This window comes from Mandrillus leucophaeus, unplaced genomic scaffold, assembly GCF_000951045.1.
Source record: "Mandrillus leucophaeus isolate KB7577 unplaced genomic scaffold, Mleu.le_1.0 Scaffold144, whole genome shotgun sequence".
In the NCBI taxonomy this organism is placed as follows: Eukaryota; Metazoa; Chordata; class Mammalia; order Primates; family Cercopithecidae; genus Mandrillus; species Mandrillus leucophaeus.
The window spans coordinates 3252841-3274179 of NW_012101410.1; the positions used below are offsets into that span (position 1 = coordinate 3252841).

The 21339-nt window shown below is 36.1% G+C and overlaps 1 protein-coding gene across 1 annotated transcript in view; it reads right to left on the bottom strand.

Annotated features, from left to right (window-relative positions):
• The window catches only part of EML5 (echinoderm microtubule associated protein like 5), a 196277-nt gene that overhangs the window by 102339 nt on the left and 72599 nt on the right, over positions 1–21339 (bottom strand). The window contains exons 11-15 of the mRNA XM_011974323.1: positions 12143–12399; positions 9559–9771; positions 2362–2529; positions 1585–1691; positions 965–1083 (exon numbers count right to left, since the gene is read on the bottom strand). Coding sequence (XP_011829713.1) covers positions 965–1083; positions 1585–1691; positions 2362–2529; positions 9559–9771; positions 12143–12399 — 864 coding nt within the window. The remainder of the gene's footprint in view (positions 1–964; positions 1084–1584; positions 1692–2361; positions 2530–9558; positions 9772–12142; positions 12400–21339) is intronic.

Genomic DNA, 21339 nt, shown 5'->3' on the forward strand with positions numbered 1-21339 from the left:
GATGATTATCTCTTACATTTTACTTAATTGTTTAAAGAGGTCCATTTCCATAAATATGAATCTTTCATAAGATTTATTTTTTTATTTAATAAACACTTACATAGTGCTTATTATGTGCCATATAATGTTGTAAATCACTACTGGCATTGCCTTATTCACTCCTCATCAGAACCTTGTAAGGTAGGTACTTGATACGATTCAGATATTTGTCCTGTCCAATTCTCTTGTTGAAATGTGATCCCCAGTGTGGGATACTGGGAAGTGTCCTGGTGGGAAGTATTTGGGTCATGGGGGCAGATCCCTCATGAATGGCTTTATGCCATCCCCTTGGTGATGAGTGAGTTATCTCCTGATTTGTTCAAACAAGATCTGATTAAAGAGTCCAGCAACCCCCTTCCCTTTCGATCCCTTTTTTCTTGCTCTCTCTCTCACTACGTAACACACCTGCTCCCCCTTTGCCTTCTACCACGAGTAAAAGCTTCTTGAGGCTTCACCAGAAACTGAGCAGAGGCTGCTGCCCTGCTTGTACAGCCTGCAGAACACTGAGCCAAATAAACCTCTTTTCTTTATAAATTATCCAGCTTCAGGTATTCCTTTATAGCAATGTGAAATGGACTAACACAGTACTACTATTATCTCCATTTCACAGACACAAAAAAAGAAGCAGCGAGGTTAAGTGACTTGTTTAAAGTTACAAAGCACAGACATGCCCAGTTGTCCCAACAGTGTCCTTTATAATCATTTTTAAAATCCAGATATTTTAAAAAATATCTTTCAATTTGGTTTTGTCTAATGTCTCCTTATGATTAGATTCAGGTGATGTGTTTTCCCCATGGGCAATGTTGTATACTTTCGGATATGTCATTCATTTCAGGGGACACAGTCAGTTCTATCATTAGAGATGTTAAGCTAGTAAGTGTGAACCAAAATTCAAACATATAAATGAAAGATAGTTGTTTTATACCCATGAACAAAGTGTAATCGAATACTATTTCCTGGAGCCCGCTCTCGTCTTTTAGAAGTAGCACTTTTTTGTTTCTCTTTGCATTGTTCTTTAAGCTGAGGTAGATCTTCTTTGTAAACCTTTAAAAAATGTACATAAGTAGAAATATTCTTAGAATATATATTAATAAAGGTTTTCATATACTCTCAATATAACTTTCAGACATTGTCAGAAAACAACCTTTAATAATAGTCTTAAATGAAAAAGTAATTCATGAAATTTACTCCCTCGGAAAGAACAAACAAATTCACATTTTCTACATATCACACTGACAAACAGATATTTAGTGTTCCAGGAAATTTTTATACTTCACAAAAGAATACTGTTAAGGGAATAAATGTGAGTATACTATGACAAAATCCTATAGGCAAATAGAAGGCAAGCATACTTAATATACCAACCATTTAATATAAAAAAATTTTACACAAGAGTACTCTAACACTGACAGTCGGAAAACTAATATAATCATACATTGCTTGGGAAATTAAAGACACAAAAGATAACAACAGATGACTAACGGGGAGCAAGATAAAGAAGAAATTGGACTTTTCAGAGAAAAACTGTGTGATATAGAAAATTACCTGTCGACGGTAGGTGAGCTGTGTCTCTTGTTCAATTTCAGAATCCAGCTCTGGAACATCAGACAGATCTGAATCTGATTCATCACTGTGAGAGTCAGCCAGACTTTCTGTAATTTTTAAAAATGAAATGTTACTTGTTTAAAGAAGATTCATTTTCAAAACAGCACTGGAAAATTAATGATTAAGAGCTACGTCAGTTGACATGGAGACAAGCCATAAAACAATCAAATGAAATTACCTATTCAAGTGACACAGATGTCAGTAAACTGTACTACAGATTATCTTCCTCTCCACTCACTGCAAACTCAATAGCTCCTTTAAATCCCTTCACTGGCTCCCCAATGACCGCTACATCAAATTTAAATGTCTGTGCAAATATAAGTGAATATAACCTATAATTAACATGAAAAATAGCTAAAAATACTATATGCAACAGATGAATTGACATTAGATAATTTTGGTCAATAAAAGCATTTACAAAATCTAGATACCCATCTCCCAGAGGATATATTCAATGTTTGTTTTGCTATTAATATAATTGTTTCTTCACTCATTATTTGATAGATTAAAATGCAATCAAAATTACTTTATATTCCACACTCTATGACATCTAACTTTAAACATACAGAACTAATATTTTAACCTGAAATTTCTACTAATAACAAACTATACTGTTAGCTTATGAGGCTAGATTATACTTTAACATAAAATTGTTATTTGGGGGTTACTGAAGAATTATTTGACAGGGAAATTGCTTAGGTAATGTATACTACTCACCTTGGGGTGCTATGTGAAGAGCATCTTTCAGTTTTCTTTCAGGAATAAATTTCCACTGAAAGACAGAGTGATCTGCTCCACCAATAGAAATAACCCACTGATAATCATGTGACCATCTGACATTAGTTACGTGAGCTGAATGGCCAATATATTTTCTAAACTTGGCTCCTATAATAAAAATATATCTTTAAATTGATAAACAAATGCTAAACAAAATATCATTTCAAACAATTTTTATACATGAACCACTGTATCATCCTTCTATTAACTGAATTATGAACAAATGGGAAATAAGCTGACTCAAAAATTGAACAAATGAATGAATCTGTATCAAGGAATGTAAATATCTCCTCTGCTGATTCACAAGAAACCACAAAGGCTGTGAGGCATTATCTTACCACTTTGAGAAAAACCTGGGAATCAACTGTTTTTATACTGAAACATTTGAATGTTTTGGCCTGAGGCCTTTGGGCTTAAGTGAAATTCAAAGAACTAATCAACTCGACCTTACCCCCATTGTTCTCAACCGAAGCAGCCAGAGGATCCTTTTAAGACTTAAGTCGTCAACAAAATAGTAGCAAACTGAATTCAGCAACATATAACAAGGATTAAACAACATAATCAGATGAGATTTATGCCAGGAATGCAAGTTTGGTTCAACATTAAAAAGCCAATCAATGTAATACATCATATTAATCAAAGTCAAATATGCCCAGTTGTTCCAACAATGTCCTTTAAAATCATTTTTAAAATCCAGATATTTTAAAAAATATCTTTCAATTTGGGTTTTGTCTAACGCCTCCTCATGATTAGATTCAGGTGATGTGTTTTGGGTATGGGCAATGTTACATCCTTTTGGATATGTCATTTCAGGGGATACGGTCAGTTCTATCATTAGAGATGTTAAGCTGTATCATTTGGCTAAGGTGGTATACACCCAATTTCTCCAATAACAAAGGAATCATTTAACTTTGTGGTTCATTTTCTTAAAAATCTCTGTGGCAACAGGGATATATTTTATTTATTTATTTATTTATTTATGGCAGAGACAAGGTTTTGCTATGTTGCCCAGGCTGGTCTCCAGTTCCTGGGCTCAAGCAATCCTCCCACCTTAGCCTCCCAAAGTGTTGGGATTACAAGCATGAGCCACTATATCTTACAGGAATATATTTTTAGAATATATTCTCTATCTCCTCCTCCTGGTATGTGGCATTATATACATATTGTTGTTAAAGTACACAGGATACAATGATGCTTAGCTTCATTTTGATATTGTTTTGAACATTTTATATTAAGTTATAGAAGACTTGTACATCAGGATGCCAAAGCCCCATCAACAAAATTCTGGAGAAAAACTTTCATCTTGGTCATTAAGATAACTATCATAATTAACACATAAAATAGAATCAAAACTCATCTAAAGTTATAATTTATTGCTGCTTAATAGTAATACTGTTATTTTAGGAATAAATTTTTTATGTAGTTTAAAATAAGTCACTAATTTAACTTCCCATATTTCAACCCAGCAAATCCTATAAGGTAAGGGCTCTTATATAGGAATGCATTACTTGCCTATCGAGAGAGCTTTGACTACTACTACTACTTTTGATGCAACCTCAAGCACTCTTAGACATCAGAGAGTCTTAAAAGGTAAAGCCAGAAATTCGAACAAATAAAATTCCAAGTTCTAAGATCTACTAATTTGTTATGTCAGGGCAAATTAAAGAGTTAAAGCATCTACTCTGACTACACTGAGTGATAGAGAGAGGTACAAATAATCCTGTAAGTCCCTTCCCAACTTTAAGACCCTCTTGGATAAACCAAGGCAACTAAACAAGAAAGTTGTAAAATAAGTCTAAGGGAAATCGGTTATTTTTAGTCAATGGGACTGTATTAATAATTTTAAATAACCAGTTTAATTTTTAATAATTTGTTCCGATAAATGGGTATCTTAAAAGTGAACCTAGATATCATATCTTTCATGAAGTGACCTTGACTCACCAAGACCAAGTTACATGCTTCCAGAATTCTCTGTGATTACTCTTTGTGATTATACTTATATAACACTGAAATGTAACAGACTATTTACTTGTTCACTCCTCCATTAAAACTATAAGGTCTTTGAAGAGAATGGTGGTGTCTTGTTTAATGTATATCCCTGGTGCCTGGTATATAGCAAACACTCATTAGATATTCGAAGAAAGAGAAAAAGAACGGAAAAGGAAAGATTACATTTCCTTTTGCTCTGCTTGGACATTTGAGTTGGAATGCTAGATTGTAACGAAGGAAATAGTAGTGAAGGAAACTGAGGGCATGAACATGATTCCAACTCCTATAATGCACAGAAGAGGGCAAAAGTTTGATGTAGCTTAAAGAATATCAGAATTGAAATCAAAAGACTAGTGCTTGAGCATCAGTTTGACCATTTAATAGCACAGAAGTGTGAGCATTCCACCAAACCTCTTTTGGACTCCATTTCCTCATTTTAAAACGTAAATTGGATTATATGCTCACAAGGTGCCTTTTGATTATGAAAACTATGATAAAAATGATTCAATAATAAGAATAGTTAAGGCCTAAACAGTATATCATCAATTAGGACGAATATCTCAGAGAAAAAACTTATCAAGACAAGCTATAATGATCATAGAAGCTTCCTAATTTAAAAGAAGATGAAAATTCTTGGTAAGGATAAAGAAATATACTAAAATATTTGTGTTTCAATTACTCCATTTCTTTCCTAATGTGTTTTAATGTGCATTTTCACACAAGGGTAATACGAACTAAATATTTTCAATATATTGTAGCAATATGACAAAAGACTTTTTCCATTTAACTATGTTTTAATGATATTAAACTTCTAGATATGGGAATATATAAATATATGAAAATATCTTTCTGACCCTAGTAAAAGCAACAATTTCCTAATACACAAAACTATACTACCTATAAGAAAAGAAAGAGAAATAGACTTAACTACACTGAAATTAAGAACTGGCCAAGAAAATACATCAAGAAAACAAAAAGGCAAGTCACAAACTGGGAAAAGATAATTGCAAACTATAAAAATTACAAAGCATTTGTATTATAAGAGTATATAAAGTAATTCTTACAGATCAATAAAAGAAATAAGCCAATAGAAACACAGGAAAGAGATATGAACCCATGTTTCACAGAGAAGAAAACACAGAAGACCAAAACATATTTTAAAAGATGGTTAACCTCATTTGTAGTCAGACACATGGAAATTAAGACCTCAATGTGACATCATTTACACTAACTGGATTTGCAAAAGTTAGAAAGTATAGCAATATCAAGTGCTGAATCAATAGGCTTTGTAAAATTGTATAACCACTTTGGAAAATAATTTGGTATTTTCTTATAACGTTCACATTCTCCATGACCCAGAAATTTCACTCCTAGTTATTTCACTACTTTAAGAAACCTGCATTTAATATCAAAAGATGGGAAATGACCCAAATGTCCAATGACAGGCGAATAAATGCATAAATTGCAGCATAAACTTACAACACAATATTTTGCAGCAGTGAAAAAAAGGCATTAAAGCTACATGCAACAAATGGAAAACAGCACTGAATAAGTCCCTGTTATAAAGTTGTTGTTGTTGTTGTTGTAAGATATTTGGTTTTTCCTATGAATTTCCTGGAATCTAAATGATATTTTCTCCAAATATAAATTTTCATTTGCCAATAAGAAGTACAGAGAGGGTCTTGGTCATTATTAACAGTGATGGAGGTGATGGGCTAATGTAACCCTGCCCTCACCTTTCCATTCTCCCTGACCTGCTCACCATCCACCACAGCCCCTATGCTGCTGCCTAGAAAGAGTCCTCGATTCTTTCAGAGAGATTATGGTCAGGAGCAGGTGAAACTAGAGAAAAAGAGGATGATAATGAAGAAAAAAATACGAAGGGGGTGGAATGCTTTGGGCTGAAATTAGAGTGCAGAAAATGTAGGGTATATGTGGTTCATACGATCATTCTCTCTTTGCGCTAACTTCATATATTTTTTGTTTCAATTACAATGATTCTATAACATAAACTAATTCTATTATTTAAAATCCACATTTTGTAAATGCTGCACTTCTAAGAAGTCACCTAATGAATATGACCTGAGTGGATATGTAAAATACATTAATACATCAGCTACATTTTTCTAACCTTAACTTGGACTAGCAATGCAACTTAATAATTACTCTAAAAGAAAGAGAATATTTCTAGTAATACTGCTAACTTCAAGGTATGTAATTATGTGAATTCAATACATACATAATCTTTTTTGGCCCAAGTGGTCTGCAAAACATGAAATCTTAAAATACTTATATTAATCCATTAAAAATGCAGTAGTCGTATTCTGTCTTTCCCACTTACCTAGCTACAATCTCAAGCTGATTCACAAGTGCCTAGAAATAAAAATCACCCTTACTAGAAAATAAATTACCAACAAAAAATCTAACAAAAGGGAAACAAAAAAAAGGAGCAATTTATACTTATGTCCTTGAAGGAGTGAATAATCTCTCAAAACAAGACTAATATTCTTAGGCTTTGGTAAAATATTCGCACAGCAGTTCAAAGAACTACTACACATTTTATAAATGAAATAAAATTACTGTGCAATAATACCAAATTCTCTCTTGCAAATGATAAAAACAATCAATAAATCCTATTCACTTGACTAAGAAAACTCAGAAGATTAAAGTATTTTTGTTTTTGCATAGAGGGCAGTACGTGAAACAATTAAGTAGGAGCAACGTCTAAGAGTAAGATCATCATGACTCTTACTGAATCTCACACTTTATAACCAAGCAAGTACCATCTTAAAATTTGTTGTGCCTGGTGACTCTCATGTCCTGGCTATGTGGTGGGACTCAGAAAGAGGGTACTTTAACTGTTAGAGATTTAACCAGCCTTTTGATATGGTTTGGCTCTGTGTCCCACCCAAATCTCATCTCAAATTGTAATCCCCATGTGTTGAAGGAGGAACCTGGTACGAGGTGACTGAATCATGGCGGCAGTTCCCCCATGCTGTTCTCGTGACAGTGAGTGAGTTCTCATGAGATCTGATGGTTTAAAAGTGTTCAGCAGTTCCCCCATTGTTCCTGCTCTCTCTCCTACTGCCATGTAAGACGTGCCTTGCTTCCCCTTCACCTTCTGCCATGACTGTAAGTTTCCTGAGGCCTCCCAAGCCATGAGGAACTGTGAGTCAATTAAACCTCATTTTTAAAAAAATAAATTACCCAGTCTCAGGAAGTTCTTTATAGCAGTGTGAAAACAGACTAACACACCTTTGTTAACATACTTAGTGAAATATCTTCACATGCACCTAGGAAGCTGACATCTCACAGGCAGGAATCAACAACATGGCAAGCTGGCAAGATCTTAAACTCATCACTTTACCTTAGAGGCACAACGGAAACACCAGCCTGGGCTTCTGGAAAAATTAAGCCCTTAAGTTTGACATCAGTTGATTATATATTTGAATCGAACTACTTTAGCTGTTTCCAAAAATCACCTTTACTAAGCCACATTTTTAATGTTTGCCCAACGACTTGTATCAACAAGCCAGGTGAAAAATCACTACTGCATCTGCTACAGGCGCTGATGCTCTAGGAATACACATTCACTACATCTAATATAAAGTCCCATACCACAGGAAAGTTCCTCAAAAATTTTCCAAAGAAACTTTGATTTGCTAGAGAAGTAAGTATGCTTTTTTTAAAAATGTAGAATGAAAACTATTTGTGCCCTGCTTTATTTTTGGTTTCCACGAAGCTCAGAATTAAATTTGATGTTTGACTACTGTCATTTTCTTTATCTAGTTTGAATATGGTACTTCTATTTGTATTTCCCTTGATACTGATTCTCTATTTGTATAGTTACTTTAGTACTTATGGACTTGTTATGAGCTGACTCAAATACTTTATGAAATAGGCATGGAATAAATAAATGATACCTAATAGAGCATTTTATTTATTTATCCCAGGTCTATGAACAGAATGATTTGTATCATTTTAGAAGAGATCCAAGAAAAAGAGGTGATAATATAAAACATGTAGAAAATAACCAAATGATAAGACCCTATATTAGTCCATTTTCAAACTGCTATAAAGAGCTGCCCAAGACTGAGTAATTTATAAAGGAAAGAGATTTAATTGACTTGCAGCTCAGCATGACTGGGGAGGCCTCAGGAAACTTACAACAATCATAGTAGAAGGCAAAGCGGAAGCAAGGCAACTTCTTCACGGGGTGGCATGAAGGAGAAGTGCGTGAGATCACAGGAAAAACTACCATTTATAAAACCATCAGATCTCATGAGAATTCATTCACTATCACAACAGCAGCATAGGGGAAACTGTTCCCATAAACCAATCACTTCCCACCAGGTTCCTCCCTTAACACCCGGAAATTACAATTCAAAATGAGATTTGGCTGGGGACACAAAGCTAAACCACATCAGACCCTGCTCACGCCTGTAATCCTAGTATCTTGGGAGGCTGACGCAGGGAGATCGCCTGAGGTGAGGACTTTAAGACACAGCCTGGCCAACATGGTGAAACCCTGTCTCTACTTAAAATACAAAAATTAGCTGGGTGTGGTGGTGCATGCCCGTCATCCCAGTTACCTGGGAGGCTGAGGCAGGAGGGTTGATGGAACACAGGAGGTGGAGGCTGAAATGAGCAGAGATCGCCACTGCACTCCAGCCTGGGTAACAGACAGAGCGAGACCCTGTCTCAAAAAAAAAAAAATTATATATATATATGTGTGTGTGTGTGTGTGTGTGTATATATACATATATATATATACACACACACACACACAAAACCATCATTGTATAGTCTGACTCTATGAAGGAATTCAGGAAGTGAAAAGAAAAATGTTTCTTTGAAAAGAAAGAGATATTCATAACAACATATGAATTCATAAAGAATATATGCATTCATAAAGAACATATGCATTCATAACATATGAATTCAAAAAGAATTTTCTAATAAAACTTCATGACCAAAATAAATGTAGCATATGACAATAATTTTTGAATTAGCAAAATGAAACCCTTTACCAATCTGTGTAAATTTCAAAAATATGAAATCCTTTATCTCAAGACTAATTTTCTGCAAGAATATAAAAGTCTTCTGTGAGAGACAGGTTACTTAACAATATTTTGAAAGAAAAGGTACCTTTTCTTAAACATGGATATCGGAATAATTTTATAATTCCATAGTCATCAGCTGTAACTAAAACTTGGCCAATATAATTTCCATCTACTGAATTTATATCGTTGATATCTGAATACTTGGGCCAAATTCCATTTACTTCAAGGCCTGAAACACATGTCCATGAAGCCCAATGAACACCTTTTATTTCTTCTGTACTTGTCACTTCTTTTCCCCCTAAAAATAAATCAAAGAGTCTTAATTTAAGAAGTTATTTCATTTGATTTTCTCAAGCCTAAACTGTACTGAGAACATAGTAAATTCCAAAATTTAATGAATCGTCTCACCTCACTTAGAAGAAAATACATAAATAGGTAGGTAAGTTTGGGTTAAGAGAAAAGAAAACTAAATGCAAGAAATTTATAAAAAGCTACTACAAAAATTATACTGATTCAGAGACAGACATTGCCTTGAATGTTTAGCTTAGCAGGTTCCCTTATGTGGAGAAGAAAACTGAATCCTATTTAAAAAATGATACAGATTAGTCATAACAGGGTAAGTTATAAAAAAAAAAAAGGTAAAAGCTATGAGAAAGTGGCAAATCAGGTAATAAAAAAGAAGCCTAAGATACATAGTTGAGAAAAAAAAGAGAGATCTAGAAAAGACCAAGAAGAAAGGATGAGTGTAGGATAATATATTTACATTAGGTAGACTGTTAATGAAAAACTTTTAGGGAGATGCATTCATTGAATTATGCAGCTTATTTTACGTAACAGGTTCTTGTTACATCACAACAAATAAAGTACTATGCAGTGGCCGGGTGCAGTGGCTCACACCTGTAATCCCAGCACTTTGGGAGGCCGAGACAGGCAGATCACTGAAGGTCAGGAGTTCAAGACCAGCCTGGCCAATACGGTGAAACCTCATCTCTACTAAAAATACAAAAACTAGCTGGGCATGGTGGCGGGCACCTGTAATATCAGCTACTCAGGTGGCTGAGGCAGGAGAATCACTTGAACCTTGGAGGCAGACGCTGTAGTGAGCTGAGAACATGCCACTACACGCCAACCTGGGCAACAGAGCGAAACTCTGTCTCAAAAAAAAAAAAAAATTACTAAGAGGTAATATTTCGATGATTCTGCTTTTATCCCATTCATTCACGCACTCACTCACTTGCTAATTTATTTACTTATTTGTTTAGTTAGAGCCATGGTCTTGCTCTTTCACCCAGGCTGGAGTTCACTGGCATGATCTTGGCTCCCTGCAGCCTTGAACTCCCAGCTGAAATGATCCTCCCACTGCAGGTGCATGCCACCACACCCTGCTCTTTCTTTTTTCTTTTTGGTAGAGATGTGGTCTCACCATGTTCCCTGACTGTTCTCAAACTCCTGGGCTCAAGAGATCCTCCCGCCTCGGCCTCCCAAAGTGCTAGGATTACAAGCATGAGTCACTGCACATAGCCTATTCTTCTCTTTTAAAATTTTTGGTTGAAATTCTGTTTTTCAAAGTTAGTTTGTTAGTTATTAATATTTGCAAAGTTTATTTATTTTTTTGAGACAGCCTCTTGATCTGTTACCTAGCTGGAGTGCAATGGCAACATAACGGCTCACTGCAGCCTCATCACTGCAGCCTCATCCTCCCAAGCTCAAATGGCCCTCCCGTCCCGACCTCCCAAATAGCTGGGACCACAGGTGCATACCACCATACCCGGCTAGTTTTTGTATTTTTAGTAAAGGTGGGGTTTTGCCATGTTGCCCAGGCTGGTCTCAAACTCCTGGGCTCAAGCTTTCGGTACACTGTGGCCTCCCAAAGTGCTGGGATTACAGGCATGAGCCACCATGCCCAGCCTGCAAAGTTTATTTGAGATAAACACAAAAAACAAATAATTTATTGGTCACACATTTCCAGTAATTATATTCACTTAATTAGTTCCACCCACAAAAATGGCATTTTGACTCTCTAAGATACAGTGGTACTTTACCATACACTATGATCATGGTATGGAATTCAATAAAAAGCGAATCTGTTTTAGATCCTCCAGCCAAAGGAGTTTTAATTAAGAACCAAAGGATTTATAGTAGTAGTTGCCAAGGACTGGGAGAGGTAGAAGTGGGGGCCAGGTGGGGGTGGATATAAGGAGATGTAAGTTTCAGTTATACAGGATGAATAAATTCAAAAGATCTAATACATAGTGTGTTGACTATGGTTAATAATGCTGTTACTGTATGATGTATCTGAAATTTGCTAAGAGAGTGGAACTTAAATGTTCTCGCCACACACACACACAAATGGTAACTATGTGAAGTGACCGATACATCATTTAGCTTGATTGAGGAAATTGTTTCACAATGTATATATCAAAACTTTACATTGTACATTTTCAATATATACAATTTTTTAATGTCAATTATACCTCAATAAAGTTGGAAAAAACCCAAAAGGATTTCAATATAATAAGGCAGCCTTACAGAAAAGTCTACAATGCCTGAAATACCAGCTCAGATCTTCTTTGATTTCCTATGTCAAATGTAACTTAAAATCTGCTTCTAGTAAAACTCTAAAATATTGTATAGGCACTACAAATCTATAATTTGCTAGAAATTGTTACCTGGCATTCTATAAAAAAGTCTTTTCCCATTTCCATCATTTGTCTGCAAATATCTACTGTCTGAAGACCAGTCCAGATGAGTGATGAAACTAAGGGATCCCAAACACTCGCCAACTTTTTTATAACGCTGAGCAACTCCATAAATATCAACTGAGCTGTCATTGCATCCAACAGCAAGGTAAGTTCCATCTGGTGAATATTTTAATTCATGAATTGCCTCCTTCCTATCTTTAATATGTACAACTTCCGTCATATCTCTGTTAAAAAGAAAAAATGAGACTACATGAACAGAAGTCACAACAGAATTAATTCCGTTTCAAACATGTCTAAAATGACTATGAAGCCGTATCAAGTGTTTATAAAAATAAACGTAAATAACACAAGTAGTATTAATTCAGGAACAATACATTGCTGAACAGAAATACATGGAAACAATATATGCCAAATGTTCAGGAAAATGCTGAATTTCAGTTTCTAAATTAAGTACTTTAGAGATCCATACTAAATTTCTGGAGTTAACAAAGAATAAAGGAAATAAAGTAACAAATTTTTATGGTAAAAGAAGTTCTTTGTAAATATGGAGTTTATGAAAAATGTTTAATTTAAACACTATAATTTTCAAACAATTTTTTTTGTAAGGAGCTAAATATGCAAAATTACATTCAAGAAATAATAAAGGATGAATTCATCTATATTACTTCAGTTTTATTTTATTTTATTTTATCTTATTTTATTTTATTTTATTGAGGCAGAGTCTGGGTCTGTTGCTCAGGCTGGAGTCCAGTGGCACGATCTTGGCTCACTGCAATCTCCACCTCCCAGGTTCAAGCGATTCTCACCTCGTGCCTCAGCCTCCCGAATAGCTGGGATTACAGGTGCACACCACCGTACCTGGTTAATTTTTTTGACCTTTTTAAATAGAACACACATTCCTTCCTTAGGGACCATGTTGAGCAGTGAAGTGGAACTTTTTTTCAATGATGACTTCTTATGGAGTATCCAAAATAATACAGATATTAGTAACAGCCAAAAAATAGAAAAATATGTAGTAAAACACCACTGAGTTTCCAAAGTTGTGGAGTTTGTGGGCAGGAGGAGGAGAAGCAGAGGCAGGGAAAAAAGATAGGAGGAAGTAAAAATTCTTATTTCCAATCAGTGTCAGAGACTTTTCTCTAGATAAATTTTGCCTTCATCAACTTCTGACTGTTACATGTGCAAGAATTAATCTTCAGTTGTATTTGAGTCACTATACAGCTGTGGGCCTGTTAATTATAGTGCTTAGTGATTACCCTAATCAAAGTAGTGTTAGAAACAGAAATAGAAAAATGAGCCCCAAGATAAATCCAAGATTGCATTCTTCGAACCTTCTGTACTTTTTTTTTTTTTTTTAAGTTTCCCTGGTTAACATCACTTTTGCCTCTTTGCAGGGTCCTCTTCCTATGCATAGACTCATACAGCTGCCTATGCATTTCCCAGGGACTCTTTCAAGTTAACATTAAATCCATATACCTTATTGCCCTTTGCTCCATATCCATCCATCCATCCATCCATTCCTTCCTCCCTATATGGAATAAGATTTTTAAGAAAAGTCTAAGACACTATTTGGCAGCTTTGACTTTTTATGCCTCCTTTATTTAAAATTTTATAATTATAATCACCTTCATGACCTTCATTAAAATGCTTCTGGAAAATTCTTCAGAAGTATTTTGGTATTTTTTATAGCATTTTTGTTCTAGAGACTTAATTGCTCCCAATTAATGAGAAGAATGGTTTATGTCCAAGGTTTTCTGTTAACATGCCCCCTGCTCACCAACACACGCACGCGCACACACACACACACACACACACACACACGGTAGAAGATAACAGAGAGAGATTCTGGTTGACTGACTGGTTTTTTAGTATGAATAACATTGCCATGTCAATATTATGAATTATATGACTACTCTCTCACACGAAGAGTTTCTCTGACAAATTTAAAGGAAAGATGACAACTATTAGATGAAAATTTGTTAATTTTTAAAAAACATTCTGAATTAAGTCTTCTGGGAGACTAATATATGATTACTATGGTTTCTTTTAAGAAGCAGAGGGAGGCAAAAGCCTGGGAATACTCATACATGAACAGTTCATAATACATCACAAAGTAAAGGTACAGAGTTGATCAGAGCATACAACAGAAGAATCCATTTCCAGCTGAGTGATTCTGGGGAGACATATCAAAGGAAGTGGAGCAGATAGCTATGACGTCTACATTTTATTCCGATGAATGAATGAGATTTAGCTTAGCAGAAGATAGGAACTGGAGGTAAAGACCCATGTTTCAGCAGAGACAATAGGATGTGAAAGAGCTGATGGCAAGAGAAAGCATTCAAGTTCAGCTTGCGACGGCCACTGTAGTTGAATGGACACAAGCAAGGGGACTCTGGTGTGAACTCAGTCTGCTGAGGGAGGCTGAGGGAAAATCATGAAGGGGGCCTCATATGTCTTGTTAAGATTTTTGGCCTTAATTTGTGAGGTTAAGCTAGGATAAGATGTACCAGTCAGATCGCTGATTTGGTTCCAAGGTAAAAAACAAATTAGGCTGGGTGTGGTGGCTCATGCCTGTAATTCCAGCACTTTGGGAGGCCGAGGTGGGCAGATCACGAGGTCAGATGGAGACTATCCTGGCCAAGATGGTGAAACCCTACCTCCACTAAAAGCACAAAAAATTAGCCCGGCGTGGTGGCATGCACCTGTAATCCCAGCTACTTGGGAGGCTGAGGCAAGAGAATCACTTGAACCTGGGAGGCAGAGGTTGCAGTGAGCCGAGATCACGTCACTGCACTCCAGCCTGGGCGACAGGGCGTGACTCCATATCAAAAAAAAAAAAAAATTAAAGGAGCATACTAATAGGATCAAGACCAATTAGAAGGTTACTGCAGATGACGGTTTCTCAGACTTCAGAAAAAAGTGAGCTTCTTTAAAATACAATGTAGTATAATATTCCATACTATTATAGGATATAATACGTACTATAGGTTAAAGATACAATTCTAATCTTATTCACAAACCTTAATTAAAATGTTCCTAGAAAATTAATTAGGAAAGCAAAATCAACAGGATGTGGCGGTGATGGATTACAGATATTAGGTTCAGGAGAAAGAGGTATCAAGGAAAACGCCCAGGTTTTTGCTTAGGTACATGGATAATGGTGCCATTCACTAGGATAGGGTCCATGGACAGACGATCAGTTTGGGAGGGATATCATGAGTTCAGTTTTGGAAATGCTGAGTTGGAGGGGCCTTTGAGACATCCAAGTGATGTTAAATAAGTAACTGGATATGCACAGCTCAAGTTTTGAGATAACGGCAGGAGCTGTGCATCCGGGGTCATCAGGCTATGCATGGTAACTGATGGCAGAGGCAGAATGAGACTAGCAGAATGAGACTACCTAGAAAATACAGAGCAAATATAGAGAAAATATAGAGCAAAAAGAAGAGAAACTCTAGGCCTGAGCCCTGAGGAACTCTAATATTTACTTGCTGGGCAAAAGTTAATTAGCCTATGAAGAAAATGGGGCTAGAGAAGTAAGCTGAAAACATAAAGAGAACAAACACCTAAAAGCCAAGGGAGAAAGCATTTTGAGAAGCAGCAAGTGGTTAAGAGAATCAAATACTGCTGGGAATTCAAGCTAAATGAGAAGTGAAAAATGTCTCCTAGTTTTAGGGACATAGGGTACAATTTTTCAACATAAAGCTGAAAGTAAAAGCCATATAGGAAAGAGGATAGAGGTTGATAAGTTAATTAGAGGAAAAGAGAGATTAAAGTTAGACGGTTTTATGAGAAATATTCCTGTGAAAGGGAAGAAAGTAGAAATGTGATGTAAGAGAGAGACACTTTGGTTTGAGGCATGAAACTTAATATGGGACACACTGAGCATGTTCTAATAGGGCTCTTTGGTGGGGGTGCAACCAACCATTTGATGTGAAAAAATAATGGACGTACACAAAGAGTTACTTTTTTAAAGCCAGGAGACAACTTTTGGAACTCACTACTCCCAAGAAGCAGAGCAGAAAAACTATAAATAATTTGAAAAAAAATTTAAATGAATGTGTGATTTCTTCAGCAAAAACTATCACAATCCCTTTTAAAGTTGATAAAATGTGGTAGTAACACTGCCAGAGACAGACAAGTGGCTAGCCATTGGTAGAATTTAAAATGACAATTTGACTGGGCATGGTGGCTCACGCCTGTAATCCCAGCACTTTCAGAGGCCAAGGTAGGAGGATTGCTTGAGCCCAGGAGTTTGAGATCAAGTGGGCAAAATGACAAGACCACATCTCTACAAAAAATTAAAACATTAGCTAGGCATGGTGGCTACTTCCAAGTAGTCACAGCTATTTGGAAGGCTGAGATGGGAGGATCGCTTGAGCCCAGGAGTTGGAGGCTGCAGTGAGCTGTGATTGTGTTACTGCACTCCAGCCTGGGCAACAGAGCAAGACCTTGTCTCAATCAATCAATAAACAAAATGACAATTTTATATATTTACAATTATTAATAGTCTATCCCATACCCTGTAGGAAACCTTACTCCATCTTCAGCATAATTTGTTAGCCTTGCTAATCAAGCTCTTCCACTATTATGAAGTCTCCCTACCTATTCATGAGAAGGAATGGGTGCCTCTGAGGAGTTTGCTGTTGATAACACAATGTAGCTTACTATAAGTCAAAGTTCCATACGTGTATATATAATTTTCTATTTTAAAATATTTGTAAGTTTTCATTTGACTCTATGATATGAGCATTTTTTAACAGAAAATGGTGGGAAGTGAGGACAGCAAAATGGTAGAAAAGGACATTCCAATGCTACTTCCCTTGCAGAAATACCAATTTGAATCATCCATGCATAAAAATACCTTCACAAAGGAGACAGACACATGAAAATCCCTTCAAAAAATTAATTAATCCAGGAGCTGGTTTTTTGAAAAAATTAATAAAATAAATAGACTGCTAGCTAGACTAATGAAAGAGAAAAGAGAGAAGAATCAAATAGATATAATAACAAATGATAAAGGGGATATCACCACTGACCCCAAAGAAATACAAACAAGCATCAGAGAATACTATAAACACCTCTATGCATATAAACCAGGAAATGTAAAAGAAATGGATAAATTCCTGGACACATACACCCTCCAAAGACTGAATCAGGAAGAAACTGAATCCCTGAATAGACCATTAACAAGTTCTAAAATTGAGGCACTAATAAATAGCCTACCAACCAAAAAAAGCTTAGGACCAGATGAATTTGTAGCTGAATTCCACCAGAAATACAAAGAGGAGCAGATACCCTTTCTTGTGAAATAGCCCAACAATTGACAAGGACGGACTCCTCCCTAACTCATTTTATGAGGCCAGCAACATCTTGATACCTAAACCTGCCAGAGATCCAACAAAAAACTTCAGGCCAGTATCCCTGATGAATATCAGTGTAAAAATTCTCAATAAAATACTGGCAAACTGAATCCAGCAGCACATCAAAAAGCTTATCCACCACAATCAAGTAGGCTTCATCCCCGAGATGCAAGGCTGGTTCAACAAACGCAAATCAATAAACGTAATTCATCACATAAACAGATCTGAAAACAAAGACCATATGATTATCTTAATAGATGCAGAAAACACCTTTGATAAAATTCAGCATCCCTTCATGTTAAAACCTCTCAATAAACTAGGTATTGAAGGAACATCCCCCAAAATAGTAAGATGTTTATGACAAACCCACAGCCAATATCATACTGAATATGCAAAAGCTGGAAACATTTCCCTTGAAAACTGGCACAAGACAAGGATGTCCTCTCTTCACCACTCCTATTCAACACAGTATTGAAGTTCTGGCCAGGGAAATGAGACAAGAAAGAGAAATAAAGTGTATTCAAATAGGAAGAGAGGAATTCAGATTGTCTTTGTTTGCAGATGACATGATCCTGTATTTAGAAAACTCCATCGTCTCAGCCCAAAAGCTTCTAAAGCTGATAAGCAATTCCAGCAAAGTCTCAGGATATAAAATCAATGTGTAAAAGTCACAAGCATTCCTATACACCAACAACAGGCAAGCGGAGAGCCAAATTATGAATGAACTCCCATTCGCAATTGCTACAAAGAGAATAAAATACCTAGGAATACAGCTAATAAGGGAAGTAAAAGGCGTCTTTAGGAGAACTACAAACCACTGCACAAGGAAATAAAAAAGAACACAAATGAAAATATTCCATGCTCCTGGATAGGAAGAATGAGTATCATGAAAATTGCCATACTGCCCAAAGTAATTTATAGATTCAATGCTATTCCCATTAAACTACTACTGATATTCTTCAAAGAATTAGAAAAAAAACTACTTAAGAAATCATATGGAACCAAAATAGAGCCCGTACAGCCAAGTCAATCCTAAGCAAAAAGAACAAGGCAGGAAGCATCATGCTACTGGACCTCAAACTGTATTACAAGGTTACAGTAACCAAAACAGCATGATACTGGTATAAAAACAGATGCATAGACCAATGGAACAGAATAGAGAATTCAGAAATAAGACCACACATCTACAACCATCTGATCTTCAACAAACCTGACAAAAACAAGCAATGGGGAAAGGATTTCCTATTCAATAAATGGTGCTGGGAAAACTGGTTAGCCATATGCAGAAAACTGAAACTGGACCCCTTCCTTATACCTTATACAAAAATTAACTCAAGAAGGATTAAAGACTTAAATGTAAAACACAAAATTATAAAAACCCTAGAAGAAAATTTAGGCAATACCACTCAGTTCATAGGCATGGGCAAAGATTTCATGATGAAATCGTTAAAAGCAACTGCAACAAAAGCAAAAATTGACAAATGGGATCTAATTAAACTAAAGAGTTTCTGCGCAATAAAAGAAACTATCATCAGGGCAAAGAAGCAACCTACGGAGTGGGAAAAAATTTTTGCAATCTATCCATCTGACAAGTCTAATATCCAGAGTCAACAAGGAACTTAAGCAAATTTACAAGAAAAAAACAAACAACCCCATTAAAAAGTGGGGAAAGGACATGAGTGGACACCTCTCAAAAGAAGACATTTATGTGGCCAAGAAACATATATAAAAAAGCTCAACATCACCGATCATTAGAAAAATGCAAATCAAAACCACATTGAGATACCATCTCATGTCAGTCAGAATGACAATTATTAAAAAGTCAAGAAACAACAGATGCTGGTGAGGTTGAAGAGAAAGAGGAATGCTTTTACACTGTTGGCAGGAATGTGAATTAGTTCAACTATTGTGGAAGATGGTGTGGCAATTCCTTAAAGATCTAGAACCAGAAATACCATTTGTCCCAGCAATCCCATTACTGGGTATATACACAAAGAAATATAAATCATTCTATTACAAAGATGCATGCATGTGTATGTTCATTGCAGCACTATTCACAATAACAAAGACATGGAATCAACCCAAATGCCCATCAATGATAGACCAGATAAAGAAAATGTGGTACAAGTATACCTTGGAATACTATGCAGCCATTAAAAGGAAAGAGATCATGTCCTTTGCAGGGACAAGGATGGAGCAAGAAGCCATTATCCTCAGCAAACTAATGCAGGAACAGAAAAGCAAACACCGCATATTCTCACTTATAAGTGAGAGCTGAACAATGAGAACATATGGACACAGGGAGAGGAACAACACACACTGAGGCCTTTCAGGGGGTGGGGTGGGGGAGGGGGAGCATTAGGAAAAATAGCTAATGCATACTGAGCTCAAACCATTTATGCCTGGTGCTCCATTACTGGAATGCCAAGCTTGTGGGAATTATTTATATCTTACAGCTCAAGGTCATTGCCAAGGTCTGATTTTTCATATAAAAAAAAAAAAATTGCAACCTCCGGTATAAATGGGTTAACACCTAGGTGATGCAGCAAACCACCATGGCATATGTTTACCTACGTAACAAACCTGCACATCCTACACATGTACCTTGTAACTCAAAATAAAAATTAAAATAAAAAATATGTTCATAAGAGCTAAGAAAACATGGTGAGAGATTATAGAATCTGTGTGTAACACAGCAATAAGGAAAGACATATTTGAAGAAGGGGGGAAAGACAGTATTACATTACTCAGGTCACCCCTTCCCTCAGGCCAACCTAAGTGTCCATCAGTGTATGAATGAATAAAGAAATAGATATACTATTCATTCTTAAAAAGGAAGAAAATCAGCTGGGCACAGTGGCTCACGCCTATAATCCCAGCACTTTCAGAAGCTTAGGCGGGAGGATTGCTTGAGGCCAGGAGTTTGAGAAAAGCCTGGGCAACATAGTGAGACCTAGGCTCTACAAAAATTTTAAAAAATAATTTTAGAAAAGGAAGAAAATCCTGTCATTTGCTACAACATGGATGAACCTGGTGTACATTATGCTTAGTGAAATAAACCAGGCAGAGAAAGCCAGATACTGCATGATCTCGCTTATATCTGGAATCTAAAAAAGTCAAACATAGCAGAGAGTAGATTGGTGGTTAACAGGGATTAGGAGTACGGGTGGGAAATGGGGAGATGTTGGTTAAAAAGTACAAAGTTTCAGTTAGAACGAGTGAATAAGTTCTGAAGATATACCGTATGGCACAGTGATCAGAGTTAATAATAATGTAGAATATACTTGAAAATTGCTAAGACACATCTTAAATGTTCGCACCCTTTAAGTGGTTAAGTATGTGAGGTGATGGATATATTAACTAGCTTGATGTAATCATTTCACAAAGTATAACCAAAATCTCATGTTGTATTTCGTAAATATATACAGTTTTCGTTAATTATGCCTTAATGAAGCTGGGGGTACACAAAAATAAATTTTTAAAAAGGCAGACTGGTTACAAAATACTTTTAAAATTGTTAACAGTTTTTATTATGAAGAAAAGATAAGTTTTAAGAAGATATTGTGGCTTTACCCTGGCACACCACCTTATATACTAATCTAAGAATCATGATGTGAGATTCTAATTCATTCTATTTTCTTCCAACTCTAACATCAACCCCACTCCTGGTGCAGGTACTTTAATATGTTATGAGCCGGGCACGGTAGCTCACGCCTGTAATCCCACCACTCTGGGAGGCTGAGGCGGGCGGATCACAAGGTCAGGAGATCAAGACCATCCTGGATAACATGGTGAAATCCC